Consider the following 18,056-nt stretch of genomic DNA (forward strand, 5'->3'; position numbering starts at 1 on the left):
GAAAAAAGAGAAGGGGAAGGAAAGAAGGAAAAGATAATAGGAAAGGAAGAAGGGAGGAAAAGGGAGGAAGGGAAAGAAAAAAGAAAGAGGGTAGAGAAGGAAAGAAAAGAGGGAGAAAAGGATAAGAGAAAAATGAAAAGGAAGAAGGAAAGGAAAGGAAAAAGGAAGAAAAAGAGGAGGAAGGAAGGAAGAAAAAGAATAGGAAAGGAAAAAGTGAAAAAAAGAAAGGAGAGATAAAAAGGAAGGAAACAGAAAGAAAAAGGGAAGGAAGGAAAAGGGAGAAAAAGGGAGAGATGAAAAGGAAGGAAGGGAAAGAAAAAGAAAGAAAGAGAGGGAAGGAAGGAAAGGAAAGAGATAAAAGGAAGGAAGGGAAAGAAAGAAAAAGGAAGGAAGAAAACATAGGAAAAGAAAAAACAAGAAAAGGAAAGGGAGAGATGAAAAGGAAGGAAACAAAGAAAGAAAAGGGGGAAGGAAGGAAAAGGGAGAAAAAGGGAGAAAGATGAAAAGGAAGGAAGGGAAAGAAAAAGAAAGAAAGAAAGAAAGAGGGAGAAAAGGGGTGAGAGTAAAATGAAAAGGAAGGAAGAAAAAAGTGGAAAGGAAAGAGAAATAAAGAACCATATGCATGAAATTTCACACCTACACGCACAAAATGCAGAAGGATGCATCAGTCCAGGGATGGTCTACGTGATCCTCCGCCGAGCAGCTGCAGGGTTGCGGAGGCATCGCGGAGGCATCGCGGGCAGTAGGGGCGCATGCATGTGTTGTGCGTACCTTCATGTGGTGGGTGCCAGGCCCCGTTGTGCCGTATCGGTTGCAACGGGATCCAGAAGCCTCCACTGCATCAACCCACCTATCCACAAACTGAGCCGTTTTCCCTGAGGTCCTTTCCCAGAGCCCACCTTCCTCATGGCAGAGCCAGATAGATGCCTAGGACCACAACTAGGGCCATATCCCCAGCTCGATGGGAGTTGTAATCCACCCTCGCTTTACCACCGGTCCCCCATGTGAAAACAGGAGGGGGAAAAGATGCAGCCAATGAACTTGGCAACTGGACCCAGCGGGAGGTGGGTGGGGGGCTCTCCTCTGAAACACAGACCCTCCTCTGTCTTGGGATGGGGGTCCCCCTCCACCTGGCCCCCTTGAAGCTGGGTGGCCTTCAACTCCCAGAATCCCCCTGTCTTGCTCTTCTGCCTAGGGAATTCTGGGAGGTGAAGTCTGGTCTACCCATCTTAAAGGGGCCAAGTTTCAAAAAAAAAAAAAGAAGAAGAAGAAGCCCAACCTTGTAGTTTAAACAATATTAGAAATCAGAGAAAAAGGGAAATTTGGAATGGAGAGAAATTCAACTCAGTGGCCAGGAAGGGTCAGAGGAGCCACAGAGAAGTCAAGAGTGGGGAGTCCTTGAGGCAGGGAGACCAGTTCCAGCTTGTCTGTCTGGCCAGAACTAGTCCAGGCCCAAATTCTCCTTAACTTTGTCCCTTTGCCCCGTCAGCTGGACTTTCACCGTAGCTGAGCCCAGAAAACGGGAAATACGAGTTACTGGTTAAAATGCTGCTCTCTGCGTGTCACTCTCAGGGCTTTGCCCTTGTGGTAGAATGGAGTTGGGAGGTGGCTGCATGGGCCATGCACATAAATAGCTGCAAAAGATAAAGAATATGGGCATGGAGGGTCTAATGAAAAAGAGGCACCAGGGGTTACACAATAGCAGCCTTCCAGTATTTGTGGAAGGTTCCTACTGATGCCTTTTCCAAAGCACCAGAGCACAGGACAAGAAGCAATGGATGGAAACCTGTTCTCTTCTTTTTTCTTCTATTCTATTCTATTCATATTTTCTTTTCTATTTTATTCTCTCCTCTCCTATTTTATTTTATTCTATTATTATTCTATGAGGTATTTATTAATACCACTCTATAAAGCCTTAATAAGACTACACTCAGAATTTTGCATCCAGTTTTGGTCATTTTTTAATGTTGTACACCGCCCTGAGTCCTCTGAATGAAATGAATGAATGAAATTTAATTTGTTAGCGGCACCCTCTCCAAAAGGACTCGGGGCGGCGTACAATAAAACACATACAATATACATATATATATACAATACATATACAAATACAAATAAACACATACACGTACATGTACATGGAGGAGGTAACACTCATAAAATATATATAAAATAGAATTAAAATAACTATTTAAAACACCCTCAGTTAAAATTACAAAATTTTAAAAAACCGTCAGGGAGTTTTAAAAAACCCTTTGGGAGAAGGTCGGCATATAAATCCAATAAAAACAAACAAACAAACAAACAAACAAACCACATTATAAGACATGTGGTGTTGAGACTCTAAAAAAAGTGCAGAGAAGAGCAACCAGGATGATGAGGGGACCGGAGGCTAAAACACATGATGAACGGTTGCAGGAACTGGGCCTGGCTAGTCTAGGGAAGAGAAGGACCAGGGGAGACAGGAGAGCATCTTCCAATATTTGAGGGGCTGCCACAGAGAGGAGGAAGGGGGTCAAGTTATTTTCCAAAGCCCCTGAAGGCCAGACAAGGAATAACAGATGGAAACTGAACCAGGAGAGATTCAACCTGGAAATGAGGAGGAATTTTCTGACAGAGAGAGCAATCAACCCATGGAACAGAAGTTGCCTTCGGAGGTTGTGGGAACTTCATCCCTGGAGGCTTTCAAGAAGAGAATGGACTGCCCTCTGTCAGAAATGGTACAGGGTCTCCTACTTGGGCAGTGGGGGGGTTGGACTAGATGACCTCCAAAGTCCCTTCCAACTCTGTTAATCTGTATCTGTATCTATATTCTATTCTATTCTGTAGGAAAAGAATCCCATTGATTAAAATAAAAGGTCTCAAATAATATTTCAAACACCAAGTCAGCCAGGAATTAATCAAAATAAGTACAAAAAAGTGAAATATGTCCATCCTTCCTCTCTCTCTTTGCTGGCTTCCTTGAGAATCTGACAACCGAGACACAAACAGGCAGCAGGAAACCTCTGAGGATGCCATAGGACTGGAAAGTTTTCAAAGGCCGGCTATGAGTCATCTCCTACCAAGTAGGGCAAATGCAACCTTGTCCCAAGTACGACGAATGAAATCGACCAAGTGTGAACACAAACCTTGTCCAAGAAATTGAGTACATCGGCAGAGCGTAAATAACACTTTTTTAAAAAAAAAAATATCTGAGCCAACTTTTACTCGCCGTGTTCTGGGATGGACTTCTGTCCCAAGCACAAGTGAGACCTCTGCAGAAATAAACAGCTGGGGGAAAAGCTTTGTTTCCCTCATTGCAGAGTGGTTTATTAGCCATCCACGCCTGGAAAACAGTTGGGAGCTGAAGCATCAGCCTGCATGGAAGGCCCTGCCTCTGCTGCAGCTGCTTTAAGGGAAGCCTTTTTGGGAAGGAGCCATAGACAAAGCAACTCAGAGTAGACCTCTGCCAGCTTCTTCCTTCCCACCTTCAAGGACTTCTCTTCAGAGCTAAAGTCTCCCACGGTGTCCCTCCAAAGCAGCCTTCTCCAATTTTCTGGGATCACCCCATCCGTTGAGGCATAAATTGGCTAAGTACCTAACTGCAGGCTAAATCCATATGAAATAAAACAGACTGAAGCTCAAGAGAGATTAAAATTAAGCAAATATGCCAGGTTTTTAATTGATTGGGTTTAAGGGGTGGAAAGTTCAACTCCCAGAATTCTCTAGTGAGGAGGAAAGGAAGGGAGCGAGGGAGGGAAGGAGGGAAGGAGGAAGAAAGGAGGAGGAGGAGAAAGGGGAAAATCACACGTCTGAAAAACTGATCTAGATGGCCTAAGATTAGATCTTGCAGTCTAGAGATGCTTGCTCCTGCTAAGTTCAACTTCCACTTAATACTAAAGTGGGAATTAAAATTAAAGATCTTCTTCCACCGCCAAGAGTCCTTTTGGGTTTTGCTTCACCGCATCCATTGCTTCTACTAGCTGGAGGCCTCTTGAAGAAAATCCAGATGTTTGTGGCATGTTTTCCTCTCCAAAAGTCCCAGCTGGCACAGGAGAGGGCAAGGGAGTCCAGGTCTGTCTTTCAGAAAGTACCCTGCAGGGTCAGGAACCAAAGCGAGGAAACTTCTCATCCCCAAAAGTGAGCCCTAGAACCAATTACACCCGCTTTCACAATCTGAACTCTGAACATTTGGTGTTAAAGCAACCACTTTCTCTACATTTGGCAAAAGCATCAACAGCGAGGAGAATGTGGGGTTTTATTCAGCATCCCCAACAACAAGGTAGAGACATTCTGACACCATCATTCCGCAGATGGCTGCCATTTTGCAGTGCTCAGGACGGCTCAGACGATAACAGATGCCGTTGGCGGGGGAGTGGGGGGGGTTCCTTTCTAGCAGAAAACCCCAACGCCCACATCAGTGCCTAAGCTGGGACCTACAGTCTTTGTGATGAGCCTTCCCTACCAAGGGACACCATCAGTGCTTAGACGTCTTCTACCACTTCTTTCTAGCATTGATGGTGTTATCTAGTTTGGGAAATGAAATGTCTTCCAGAAAGCAACCAAGCTCAGGGAAAACCAAGGACCCCACAGTCCTCCTCCTCCTCCTCCTCCTCCTCCTCCTCCTCCTCCTCCTCCTCCTCCTCCTCCCACCTAGCCCTGATGATGTTACCTAGTTGGGTCATGAAGTGTCTCCAAGAAAACAACCAAGCTCAGAGAACACCAAGGACCCCACAGTCCTCCTCCTCCTCCTCCTCCTCCTCCTCCTCCTCCTCCTCCTCCTCCTCCTCCTCCTCCTCCACTCTGCAACCCCCCCCTTCTTTCTAGCCCTGATGATGTTATCTAGTTGGGCTATGAGACATCTGCAAGAAAACAAGCATGCTCAGAGAACACCAAGGGCCCCTAAAATACAATTATTTCTACAGAAGCATCTGAGCTGAGGTGAGGACCTTCCTCGGGGCTCCACAAATCAGCAAAACAACCCTGCAGCCTTTGCATGACCCAAATCCTGGCTTTGGGAGATGTTCCTGTTCTCAACCCTCATGAAGTTCCCCCCAATGGCCCAACCTCCCTTCAGCAGAAGCCCCACGTGAATCTGGTCTTCAGTCTGGGAGAATCTTTGGTGGCTTGATGGTTTTGTCCTATTTCCCCCCCTCCAACCCAGCCATCCTTGACCCACGTCAGGAACCCAGTCCTGCCCCATGGATGGAACCTGGTCATGCTCCTTTGGTTGCCCCGTGCCCTGGCGAAGGCAGTGACCGAGTCTTAACCTCTGCTTGGCTTGGAAGTAGCCATGACTCAAATGCCAGGGGCAAAGGAGGTTGCCCCCTGCCTCCCCCCAGGACCCACTTCTCTTTCCAGTCAATGTCAGACATTAATCGTTTGCTCAGGTGCCCCCACCCCCAAAAGAGGAGTTTGGCCCCGGTGGGTTAACGGGTGACTTATTGTCCCATTAACACCAACATCTCTTGCATAAAAGCAAAGGTTATAAACCCCGGAGAAGCAGGCAGGCAAACAGATAGAGCCTCCTAAGACTGCGTCCTTCCTGTGCCTCTTCTCTCTCTCTCCCCCAGCGGCAAGGATGAAGGTGGTTGGCCAGGTAAGTCACACACACACACACACACACACACACACACACACACAGCCAAGCCAAGTATCTGGTGTAGGAGAAGTCACAGTAAGAGGAACGGAAGGACCCCGGTTGAGTACAATGTGCTGGTCCACACAGCTTGAAAAACTTACAGAATCTAGAATAACAAGAGTTGGAAGGGATCAAGAAAACATTTAAGGTGTCTAAGGAACATTTATAGAATTCTGCTGGTAGCCCACCGGGGCCTGGACTCTGGAGAGTTACTATTTTTCTGTCTTTTTATCGCTTTCCACATTGTTATTTTTCCATTTAGTATAGTTTTAATTTTTTTCTAATGCCCAGACCACACGGTGTTTATTAAGCACTAAGAAAGGTAATGAACAAAAAAAATAATAAAATTTATTTTTTTTACAAAAGAGATGGAAGGGATCTTGGAGGTCTTCTAGTCCAACCCCTGCTCAAGCAGGAGACCCTACACAATTTCAGACACATGATTGTCCAATCTCTTCTTTAAAAGTGCCAATGTTGGAGAACCCACAACTTCTGGAGGCAAGCCATTCCACTGGTTAATTATTCTCACTATCAAGGAATTTCTCCTTAGTTCTAGGTTGCTTCTCGCCTTGGTTAGTTTCCATCCATTGTTTCTTGTCTCTCCTTCAGGCGCTTTGGAGAAAAGTTTGACCCCTTCTTCTTTTTGGCAGCTTCTGAAATATTGGAAGATGCTATCATGTCACCCCTAGTCCTTCTTTTCATTAAACTTAGACATACCCAGTTCCTGCAACCGTTCTGTGTTCATTTTATCCTCCAGTTCCCTAATCCACTTTGAGGCTCTTCTCTGCTCTCTTTCCAGAGTCTCCACATCTTTCTTACATTGTGGTGGTCAAACTGAATGCAGCCACTGGGGGAGGAATTGTGGAAGTTGAAGTCCACAAGTCTTAAAAGCTGCCAGATTTAGAGACCCCCTGCTCTAGCCCAAGTGAAATGGTGACAGATACCCATATTCCCTTCAGCATTTATTGACATGGGAGTTAAGATATGCAGGACCCAAATTTTAAACATTTAGTTGATCTGCTCAAGTCCGTGGTCTGAAGGATTTGAGAGGCTGCCACAAAGAGGAAGTCAAATTATTCTACAAAGCATCAGAAAGGCAAGACAAGAAACAATGGGTGGAAACTAAGCAAAGGGAGAAGCAACCTACCACTAAGAAGAAACTTCATTAACAGTGAGGACATTAGCCAGTGGAACATATTGCCACTAGAATTTGCGGGTGCTCCATCACTGGGTTTTTTTTTTAAAAAAGCAGACATCAACTTGTCTGAGATGGTGTAGGTTCTCCTGCTTGAGCAGTGGGTTGGACTAGAAGACCTCCAAGGTCCCTTCCAGCTGTATTCTGCTTGATATTGATATTGCTTTTGTTTTATAGCAAACAAGGAAGTGCTGGTCCAGCTAACCTCTCCGAGACTTTCTTTCCTCAGGCATGTCCATCTTCAGAGCCTCCACAGGCTGATAATCATCTGGAGAAACCAAAGTCCAAAGAAAACTTCAGGAATTTTAAGGTCAGTGAAATTCAGCAGCAGGTGAGCAATGTCTCTATTTTGTCCCACAGTTCCAGAGGATCAGGCTGAAAAATGTTGGGTAGGAGATTGGGGTTAAGAATATGACTATATTTTGAAAACACTTCATAATGTAGAGGCACTAGTGCAAAAGTGTGTGGAGTCTGTTCTGGGAGGGGCCACCAGATGTCGGGGCAGAGGCAACTGAGATAAACAGAGGAGGGGGGGAAGGGAAGGGGAAGAAGATAGAGGATGAGAAGGGGAGGAGAAGGAAGAGAAGGAGGCGAGGGGGGGAGGAGGAGGAGAACTTGGCCTTCTTTATGCTCTCTGAGCTTGTTGGTTTTATTTGTTTGGTTGGTTATTGGATTTATATGGTTTTCTTGCAGATGTTTCATGATCCAATTAGGGAACAACATCAGTGTTAGAAGGGAGCAGGGTTGGAAGAGGAGGAGGAGGAGGAAGATAACAATTGTGAGGTCCTTGGTGGTCTCTAAGCTTGGTAGTTTTCTTGCAGACATTTCATGACCCAACTAGGAAACATCATCAGGGCTAGAAGGAAATGGGGATGGGGGAGGAGGAGGAGGAGGACTGTGGGATCCTTGATGCGCTCTGAACTTGTTGGCTTTCTTGCAGATGTTTCATGACATAACTAGGGAACATCATCAAAGGGAGGGAAGTTTGCTGTTTATATACTAATGGTTTACCCTAATATATAAATAGCAAATACCCCCAGGTGGGAGTATCCTTGGTCATTTCTTGATTAACCTGTTGTTTACTATAGTTTCTTGACTGTGGCATTGTTTACCAGTTGAACTTTGATTATCATGGTGGGATAGATTGCTGGTCAGGAGGTGTTGTGGTCTTTTACTTTTGTTTTGAATGGTACTGTAGGAAGCTGTTGTTGATCTCTATGTGCCTATTGATGGTCGATTTGTCTGAGTGCTTCCAGGAATTCTCTAGCACTTTTGGACTTGACTTGGACCACACCTATTCTGGGAATTGAAGTCCACTCATCTTAAATTGGCCAAGTTTTGGGGAAAAAACCTTCTACCTTGGATTAATGATTGTCACTCACTGCAATACTTCCAAATTGTCGTTTCAGGAGGGGGCGCTGATTGACCGAGTGTACCACACTTACCTGCTCATGCACACCAACCAGACCGTGGAATTTGTGCAGAAGAAGGTGGGTTTGCCTAGGCAGAGCCCATCTCTCCTCTGGGGAGGGTCTCTTGGGCATCAAGGATGGCTCAACGCATCTAGGTGATACCAGCAACAAGAGAGACCTACATCCAGTTCTTTGGGGGCTGTATTAATATCCCAAGGGTTGCCAGCAAGAGACCCATTGAAGTCTGCTCCCCCTTACCTCCCAAAAGAGAGATGTCTTCACACCTGTGGGTTTCCTACCAAGTCGTAGAAGAACTTGCTCTTCTTAAGATCCTCCCTCATTTTCAACATTTGCCTGAACAGTTAGAACATAGAATAACAGAGCTGGAAGGGACCTTGGAGGTCTTCTAGTCCAACCCATGCTCAAGTAGGAAACCCATACCATTTCAGACAAGTGGTTGTCCAATTTCTTCTTGTAAATCTCCAGTGAGGAAGCAGCCACAACGTCTGGAGGCAAGTTGGTCTACTGGTTAATTGTCCTCGATGTCAGGAAATTCCTCCTTAGTTCCAGGTTGCTTCTCTCCTTGATTAGTTTCCATCTGTTGTTTCTTGTCCTGCCTTCAGGGGCTTTGGAGAAGAGGTTGACCCCCAATTCTCTGTGATAGCTCCTCAGGTATTGGAAGAATGACATCATATCACCCCAAGTACTTTTCATCAGACTAGACTTAGCTAGTTCCCTCAGGTTTGAAGAGGGCATCATCACATCTAATCCATCATAGTGTCCTCACAGTTCCTTCTCCCCAGAATGAGCAATATGGTGGCTGCAACCTCCGTCAGATGACCATCATGGAGGCCTTGGAGTTGCTGGACAATGTGGTGGACGAATCGGATCCCGATGTGGACTTCCCCAACTCCTACCATGCCTACCAGACAGCAGAGGGCATTCGGGAGAAACATCCTGAGAAAGGTGAACTCCTTGATTAGACCTATAATCTCTAGGAGAACAAGAGGCTTCCCCCACTTCTACCTAGATGCAGAAGATGACAATTGTAGGAGGGTCCTGCAGAAATTAGAAGGATCAAATTATTTGGGTGTCAGGTCATGTCTAGTTTCCAATTCTGAGAGATGATGGAGTCCATCATCCATAATTCTCGACCTATCATGGCAGAAGATGCTCTGGGACCATTGGTAACCATTGAGCGATGCCATCTCCATATGTCTCCAACACATGATGACCCCAAGCAAAGCAGAGATGTTTTCTAGGGAGGCATCAGCACTCCTTGCTGTCACCAGGAGAGGACCGTGCTCAGCTGGGCCTTTCTGCGTGCGAGCCCCTTCCTCCTCACCCTCCAGATCTTCTACATAGCTAAGTCCTGCTCTGATCCTAGCATCAAGATGAGGCACCGGGTCTAGGTGGGTGCCCCAACTGAGGTCGGAGGGACCTGTCAAGGGACTGAAACAGATTCTCTGGTCCCACCCTAGATTGGTTCCACCTGGTTGGACTGCTCCATGATTTGGGGAAGATTCTGGCCCTGTCTGGTGAACCACAGGTGAGATGAAGAACAAGAGGCATGAAAGGGGTCAACATTCCCAAGCCCTACCCCTTCATATCCCCCTTAATTTATTTTAGGGGCAGAAAAACGAGAATTATACTCCTGGATGGGTGAGGAACCTAAAGTCCCAGCATCTCTAATCGATACACATTGAGGAATCACTAAATCAAGGGTCTCCAAACTTGGCGACTTTAAGACTTGTGGACTTCAACTCACAGAATTCCTCAGCCGACCAAGGAATTCTGGGAGTTGGAGTCCACAAGTCTTAAAGGTGCCAAGTTTGGAGTCCTCCTGCCGTAAATGAAATGGTGTGTTTAATTGCACACTTGCCAATACTGAGGATAGAAAAAAGGGGTTCGGTCGCTGGACAACACTATCACATAAAGAGGAACCGAGGTGTGATGGGCTGTTCTGACCTTGGTTATTCCCACAGTGGTGTGTGGTGGGAGATACCTTCCCAGTGGGTTGCAAGCTGCAGGACTCCATTGTTTTCAAGGACTCCACGTTCCATGACAATCCAGACACTAGGAATCCTCTGTACACGTAAGTTCTTGCTTGACCTTGCTTTGAGGCCACCCTTGGATGGATGTAGAGGTCTACAAGATAGGGTATGTGGAGCCGAGATCAGCAGAAGTTTGGCTCCTAGTCTCCCTGGTCCTCCTCCCACTGTTGCCTCTCCATCTCTGATGGAAGACCTGATCTGCTGAGGTATCTATGGAGGTTCCCAGTCATCCATCAGGTCAAGGTTGTCCCAAAGGTGCTTTTTTCAAGAGGCAACTGGACTTTATGGTTTTTCTTTGAAGAGGTTTTGCTTCTCATGCCAGAAGCTTCTTCAGCTCTGACTTGAAGATGGTGGGGAATGGTAAAACAGATAAAACACCCAGACATAAACTGAGCAACATGGTATATGCCCGTGCAATGCCGCAAGATCTATAAACAATCCCTTCGTAAGCGCGTGGCACAACATAGAAGAACAAACCCATCAGGACTAGATTCAGCAGCCCACCTGCATTTAAAAGACAGAGGCCGCTCTTTTGAAGACAGCAAAGTCCACGGTTTGTTACAAAAATTTTTATTGGTTTTGAAATATATAGGGAAGGGTAAAAGGGTGTACAAGAAAATTTTTTGCAGCTTCCATACTGGTGCCGAGAATCTCGCCTAGAAACTCACAAATTTAACCCCACGGTTTGGACAGAGAGGACGGCTGGTTTGAAAGAGGGATCAAAGAGGCCATCTACATCAAAGTTGAAGAGCTCTCTCTCAACAGAGGGGAAGGAATGCGACATCGTCTGTTTCCATTGTACGACCCAGTCCTTGCAGCAGTTCCAAGAAGGCTCCGCACCCATTTGCCCTACTCAGGTGTGATCCTGAGGACACAGACAAGCCTCCAAGTGGCCTCAATGACTTGCTAAAAGGAGGCAAATATCCAGCTGTCTGCAAGGAATGTCAATCCTTCCACACCCCACCATCCTGTCAGAGCTGAAGAAGCTTCTCAGGTGAGAAGAGAAACGTCTTCTGAGAAAAACCAGAAAGTCCAGTTGCCTCTTGAAAAAAAGCACCTTTGGGACATTATCTACTAGTGATTGTACCAATTCAATATCCTTGGACCTACACCCTGGCTCCATACCATTTGCTTTGAAACCAGAGGCATGGAGGGTGGCTATTGCTGACCTTCATCCAAGGCTTGGCCAATGTCTGATGTCCCACATGCAGGGGGCCCTCCAGACCCTTCGTCACCTTCAAGATGCCAATTGGAGATCCTGACTCTTCCGGAGTCTTCCCTCTCCCTAAAGCGGGGGTCCCCAAACCTGGCAACTTTAAGACTTGTGGACTTTAACTCCCAGAATTCTCCAGCCAGCCCTGGATTCTGGGAGTTGAAGTCCACAAGTCTTAAAGTTGCCAAGTTTGAAGACCTCTGCGCTAAGGCTTCCAAACCAAAGAATGTCAGCTCGGACGTTCTCTCTTTCTACCTCCTCAGGAGCAAGTATGGGATGTATCAGCCCCACTGTGGCCTGGAAAATGTTCTGATGTCCTGGGGTCACGATGGTAAGCGCTCCACTGCACTTCTCAAAGAACACACACACACACACACACACACACACACACACACACGCCCTAAGGGTAAGTGAATATATATATTGTCTCTGGAGATTCTCCATCCAAGTTATGGTTGTTCCAAAGTTGTAGATGCTCCATCACTTGGGACTTTCAAAACAAGACTGGACAATCTTTTACCTGGAACGGTATAGGGTCTCAAGCAGAGGGTTGGACTAGAAGACCTCCCAGGCCCCTTCCAACTTGGTTATTCTGCATAGGCTATGAAGTAGTAGAAGGATGAAGGAGCAACGAAGGAAGCATTGCAATTTCTGCCTTCTCTGATTTGGTGCTCACAAAATCAGAGGAATTATGGGAGTTAAAGTCCAACTCACTCGGAGGTCACATTGGTTGACCTCGATGCAATTTGCAATTCTGCAAATAACTCTCTACCCTTTCTCTTTCTTTTTCTTTCTTTCTTTCTTTCTTTCTTTCTTTCTTTCTTTCTTTCTTTCTTCTTTCTTTCTTTCTTTCTTCTTTCTTTCTTTCTTTCCTTTGTTTCCTTCTCTTTCTTTCTCTTCCTTCCTTCTTTTCTTTTTCTTTCCTTCCTTCCCTTCTTTCCTTCTCTTTCTTTCTTTCCTTCTCTTCCTTCTCTTTCTTTTCTTTCCTTCCTTCCCTTCTTTTTTCTACCTGTTCCAGAGTACATGTACCAAGTGATGAAGAGAAATAAATTTGCTCTCCCGGAGGAGGTAAGCGATGGAGGAAACCAGACTACTTGGGGTGGTTGTGGGGGACAAACCACCAGTTTCTTTTATCTTGGAGTGATTTCCAGGGTGCAGTCCCAAATTTGAGGTCTCCAGCTGCCTTCCCTGCAGTTGACTCCCCTTGCTGGAGGCAGGGGGACTGTGAAAGTCTATTTTTGGAGATTTATCCTTCTCCTGGTCCAGGTTAACCGACTGTTGGGAGAAAAGTCCTTCTGGGTTCAGCTCCAAGTGGGGGAAAAGACCCTGGGGACACGGAGGCTGCTTGGAAAGATGGTTTAATGGTGGACAGGATCCCATGGCTTGAGCTCCTGGACAGAAAAGGGGGATCAGATGCTTCCAGATGTTGGGTGAAGAAGAAGAAGAAGAGAGTCCAAGATGCTGGAAGTCCCTGGTTCTATGCCCTCTCTGGCCTTTGATCTTGAGCTTGCATTCTGATTGGTAGTCAGACTCCCAAGGGGCCCTGCAGGGGCAACTCTCTAGGCTGTGAGTCCACATTTGGTTGAGCATGGCTTCTTCCCTGTGGTGAGATGGGTCAAGGGCTAATGCCATCATGCCTTAATCCCATCACCCTGGGGCGGAAGGGGGAGATCCTTGTTATGTAGAATAGACTGGCCCAGGCCTTTAATAGCCGAATTGACAAAGGTGGGGGCTATCAAGAGTGAGCCTGCTTCCTAGCTAAAAACCTATTTGTTCACTTCTTATCCGGGGGAAACATAAATCTCCTGCCTTTTCAATATTTCCCAGGACATTTCATTCTTCTAGGAGAGGGGTGGGTGCTAACTTTCCAGCAGAAAAAGGACAACAGGACGTGGCCCTGCCAGCAATTCTCGGTGCAAGTGTTGGGGTGGTGCCCAAGGATGCTCCAGAGACACGTTCCCTGCGCCAAAAATAAGCCAGTTTAGTGTCTGTGGGAGATTCTTGGTCCTCCAGGTCAAGGTTGTCCCAAAGGTGCTTTTTTTTTTCAAGTTTTCAACTGGACTTTCTGGTTTTTCTTTGAAGACGTTTCGCTTCTCATCCCAGAAGCTTCTTCAGCTCTGACTGGGGTGGGGATGTGGTTGAAAGGCCTCCAGCTCTTCTCACCCAAGTATGAGCCACACGGCATCAGGAACTGGCCCCCATCTCAACCGACCTTCTAGCCGAGGATGCTGGTCCTTAACTTACAAGAGTTCCTTAGCGACCAGTTAGGACAGAGCCCCCCTGCCCCTGAGGGACTTATGACCCAGAATAACTTTTGACAAATGCCAGCCCCCCCAAAAAAAAAACCCAGGGGCACAGGATTCAACGAACCAATTTCGTTGTATTTAAGTACAATGACAATAAAGGTTATACTTATTACCCCTGGGTTTCAGGTAATCCTCAATTTATGACTTGCTTAGTGAGGATTCAAAATTATGACAGAGCCCCCAAAAGGATATTTATGACCCAGATTCAGCGCTCCGATGGATGCCTGTCTGCCCCCCAGTGGCGCACGATTGCATTTTAAGTGCTCAGCATCTCCTTGGTGACAGTGGGGGCAGCTGCTGCACCGGTCCTTGCACTCCCCTCCCTCGCAATCTCCTTCTTGCCTGCAGGCCTTCTACATGGTGCGCTTCCACTCCTTCTACCCCTGGCACACCGGAGGGGATTACATGCACCTGTGCAACGCCAAGGATCTCCAGATGTTGGCCTGGGTGCAAGAATTCAAGTAAGGAGTTCCACGCCATGGGGAGGGGGATGGAAAGACCAGGGTTGGGAGTGGGCGGGACGCAACACAATTCTAGAACAGTTAGTACTGCTTTGGTAAGGTCACCGTTGGAATATTTGCATCCAGTTTTGGTCACCACGATATAAAAAAGATGTGGAGACTCTAGAAAGAGTCCAGAGAAGAACAACCAAGAGGATTAGGGGACTGGAGGTGAAAATGGTTGCAGGAATTGGATATGCCTAGTCTAGAAAAAAGAAGGACCAGGGGAGACAGGAGAGCAAATATCTCAGGGGCTGCCCCCCAAAACAGGGAGTCAAACTATTCTCCAAGGCACCTGAGGGGTAGGACAAGAAGCAATGGGTGGAAACTAATCAGAGAACCATAGAATAAGAGTTGGAAGGGACCTTGTGGGCTACTTCTGCTCCCTGCTGGCTGCCTGCAATTTGGCAGTTCAAATCCCACCAGGCTCAAGGTTGTATATTTACTGTAAGTATATTTAAGGATGCTGCCTTGCTTTAAAACATATACATCCATAGTGGCACAGTGGTTAGAATGCAGGATGGAAGGTCTGACTCTGCCCACTGCCAGCAGTTCGATCCTGACCGGCTCAAGGTCGACTCAGCCTTCCATCCTTCCGGGGTTGGTAAAACAAGGACCCAGATGGTTGGTGACTCCGTAAACCGCTTAGAGAGGGCTGTAAAGTGGTGCATATGTCTAAGTGCTATTGCTAATCCGACCCCCTGCTTGAGCAGGAGACTCTATACCAGTGATGGCAAACCTTTTTGGCACCGTGTGCCAGTCAGCTGGACTTCATGGGTGCCGGAGCACTGGAAAGTGGCCTGAAAACAGCCTAAAAAACAGCCTGGAAAATGGCCCGAAAAATGGGCAAAAACAGCCTGGAAAATGGCCTGTTTTGGGGCCACTTTCCGGCGCTCCGATGCCCACAAAGACCAGCTGGCTGGTGCCAGAAAACAGAAGAGCAGCTGGTGACGGCATGCATGCCCATAGAGGGCTCTGTGTGCCAGCTGTGGCATCCGTGCCATAGGTTCCCCATCACAGCTCTATACCATCCTGGACAAATGGCTGTCCAATCTTTTCTTTAAAACCTCCAGTGTTGGAGCCCCCACAAATTCTGGAGGCAAGCAGTTCCACGGGTTAATCCCTCTGTCAGGAAATTCCTCCTTGGTTCTAGGTTGCTTCTCTTGTTGTGTTTCCACCTGTTGTTTCTCCACCCTGGAACTAAGGAGAAATTTCCTGACAGTGAGAACAATTAACCAGTGGGACAGAAGTTGTGGGGGCTCCATCCCTGGAGGGCTTAAGAAGAAATTGGACCAGATCCAATGGTCTGGAATGGCATGGGATCTCCCGCTTGAGCTGGGGGTAGACTAGACGACCTCCAATGTCTCTTCTAATTCTTGTTATTGTTAGACCATAGTGGAGGAGGCATTGCAACACTTAACCTGTCTCACACCTCCAAGAAGGCATCTATGCACCAAGATTGCAGGTGCATAGATGCTGATTTGCTTAACTTTTATTGCAAATTCATTTGCAATAATGGTTTCTTGCTGGTTTAATATGAGTTATGTTTGTCTGCCTGCTGCAGCCTCCTTCCTTCCTACCTGGGCTGCGGCAGGGCATTAAACCTGCCCTTTTTTCTAGCAAAGGCTTCACCTTCTGTCCTAGTCTTCTCCACGCTGGGGCCCTCAGAAGCGTTGGAGATCCCTGGAGCAGGACGTTGGCTTCTTCCTGGCTTATCAAAGCCTGCTCAGAAAAGACCCAACATTAGCATGGCTTCAGGATAACAGGGAGCCCTACCTCTCTGCCCCCCACCTCTTCAATAACCCCACCTCTTTGTCCCTCCCTTGCAGCAAGTTTGACCTCTACACCAAGTGTGAACAGCTTCCCGACCCACAGCAGCTGAAGCCCTACTATGAAGGCTTGATAGCCAAGTACTGTCCAGGCCAACTGTCCTGGTGATGGCTGGAACCTCAACAGCATTCGGCCACTATGCTCCAGCTTCTTCCTTGCAGCAGCAGCTCCTCTCCAGATGTGCTGGATCCTCTACTTCCATCATCCCCCTCCCAGGAAGGAGAGGACGTGAAGTTCCAAGGGCTCCTGTGGTCCAACTGATGCTTGTTAAATTGTTCAATCCTGTCCCATTCTTAGCAACTTCTCTCCACTTTATCCTGTCAATTGCCTTTTCTTTCCATTGTTGTATGTTCAACTTTTGCATCAGTTTTGATGCCATCAAGCCACCATGGTCTTTGCTCGCCCAATTCTTCATCCACTAAATCAGCAGCTCCCAACCCTTTTGGGGACCAGTGACCAGTTCCGTGGAGGTTTTTTCCCGTGAACCGGAGGGGGACGTGGTTTCATCTCCTGCCTGCATCCCACGGATGGAGCTTTGCTCATTTGCGTGGCCTGGTTTCTGGCATGCTGTGGCCCGGTGGTAGTCTGTAGACCGGGGGTTGGAGACCCCTGCACTAACCATTTCTAGCATCACTTGACTTTTCCAGGGAATTTGCACTCATGGCGTGGCTAAAGTAAATCGGGCATAATCTTGTGATTTTAGCTTCTGGTTTTATATAATTCAGCTCTGGCTGTCCATGGCGCAGGTAATCCTCAATTTACAACTAATTTATGTCTTTAAGGGGAGGCATTTGTTAAGTGAGTTTTATACCACTTTATGACCTTTCTCACCACAGTTGTTAAGTGGGACACTGCGACCATTATAAATGCGAGTCGGTTGTCACGTGACCATGGGTCATAAGTGTGAAAATGCTCATGTCACTTTTTTCAGTGCCGTTGTCACTTCGGTCACTAAACAAACTGTTCTAAGTCAAGGGCTATCTGTACTTTGTGCCACAAGGTCAAAGGTGTGAATTCTCCAATGTTTTTTCATGCCTTTTTAAAGTGACTTAATTTCATCCATGCTGACTCAGGAGTTTTATCTCAATATGAATAAATTGCTGATCAAAAATTGACATCATCTTTTTTAGGGTTGGTTGGTTTTGTTCCACGGTGGGCAGGGGGTCTTAAGGTCTTCTGCTCACAGGATCCAAACTGTGAGATTCTTACTACAAGCAGATATAGGAAATCCTTGACATACGACCAACATTTCCACCGCTAAGTGAGACAGTTGGGAAGGGTGTTTTGCTCTATTTTACGACCTTTCTCGCCAGAGTCATTAAGCGAATCACTGCAGTTGTTAAGCAAGTCACAGTTGTTAAGTAAATCTGGCTTCCCCCATTGACTTTGCTTGGCAGGTCGCAAAAGGGGATTAGGTGACCCAGGGACACGGCCACCGTCATAAATGTGAGTCAGTTGCCAAGCGCCTGAATTTTGATCATGTGACCACGGGGATGCTGCAATGGTCATAAGTGTGAAAAAGGGTCGTAAGTGACGTTCTCCAGTGCTGTTGTAACATCGAAAGATGGGTTGTAACAGCTGCAGTGATTCACTTAACAATGGGTGGCAAGGAAGATCATAAAATGGGGCAAAACTCACAACAGTCTTGCTTAGCAACGGACATTTGGCTCTAGGGTGGTCGTAAGTAGAGGATTACTTCTATCACAGGTTTCCCCTCTTCCCCTTTCATGGTTCCAGCCACCTCTCCTCAATTTGCAACAGTTCATTTAGTGACCGAAATGCCAAAAGCACTGAAAAAAGTGACTGTTTTCCACACTTACGACCTTTGCAGCATCCCCGTCTTCATGGGATCAAAGTCAGAACATTGGCCACTGACTCATATTTATGACGGTCACAGTGTCCCTGGGGAGGGGGGGGCTCATAAAATTT

The 18,056-nt window shown here is 46.8% G+C and overlaps 1 protein-coding gene across 1 annotated transcript; it reads left to right on the plus strand.

The window, feature by feature from the left end:
• Window positions 1–675: 675 nt before the first annotated feature.
• On the plus strand, window positions 676–17,426 carry MIOX (myo-inositol oxygenase; the record flags this gene model as incomplete). The annotated part of the gene is made up of 10 exons (XM_081958682.1): window positions 676–742; window positions 6,914–7,122; window positions 8,222–8,302; window positions 9,028–9,190; window positions 9,706–9,773; window positions 10,210–10,319; window positions 11,755–11,822; window positions 12,510–12,559; window positions 14,146–14,258; window positions 16,127–17,426. 10 exons carry the CDS (start codon window positions 676–678, stop codon window positions 16,233–16,235), a joined length of 1,038 nt encoding a protein of 345 aa, XP_081814808.1. The 3' UTR covers window positions 16,236–17,426.
• Between the last annotated feature and the right edge of the window lie 630 nt (window positions 17,427–18,056).

The sequence above is a fragment of the Natrix helvetica genome (assembly GCF_964273705.1).
Source record: "Natrix helvetica genome assembly, chromosome: 6".
NCBI classification, from domain to species: Eukaryota; Metazoa; Chordata; class Lepidosauria; order Squamata; family Natricidae; genus Natrix; species Natrix helvetica.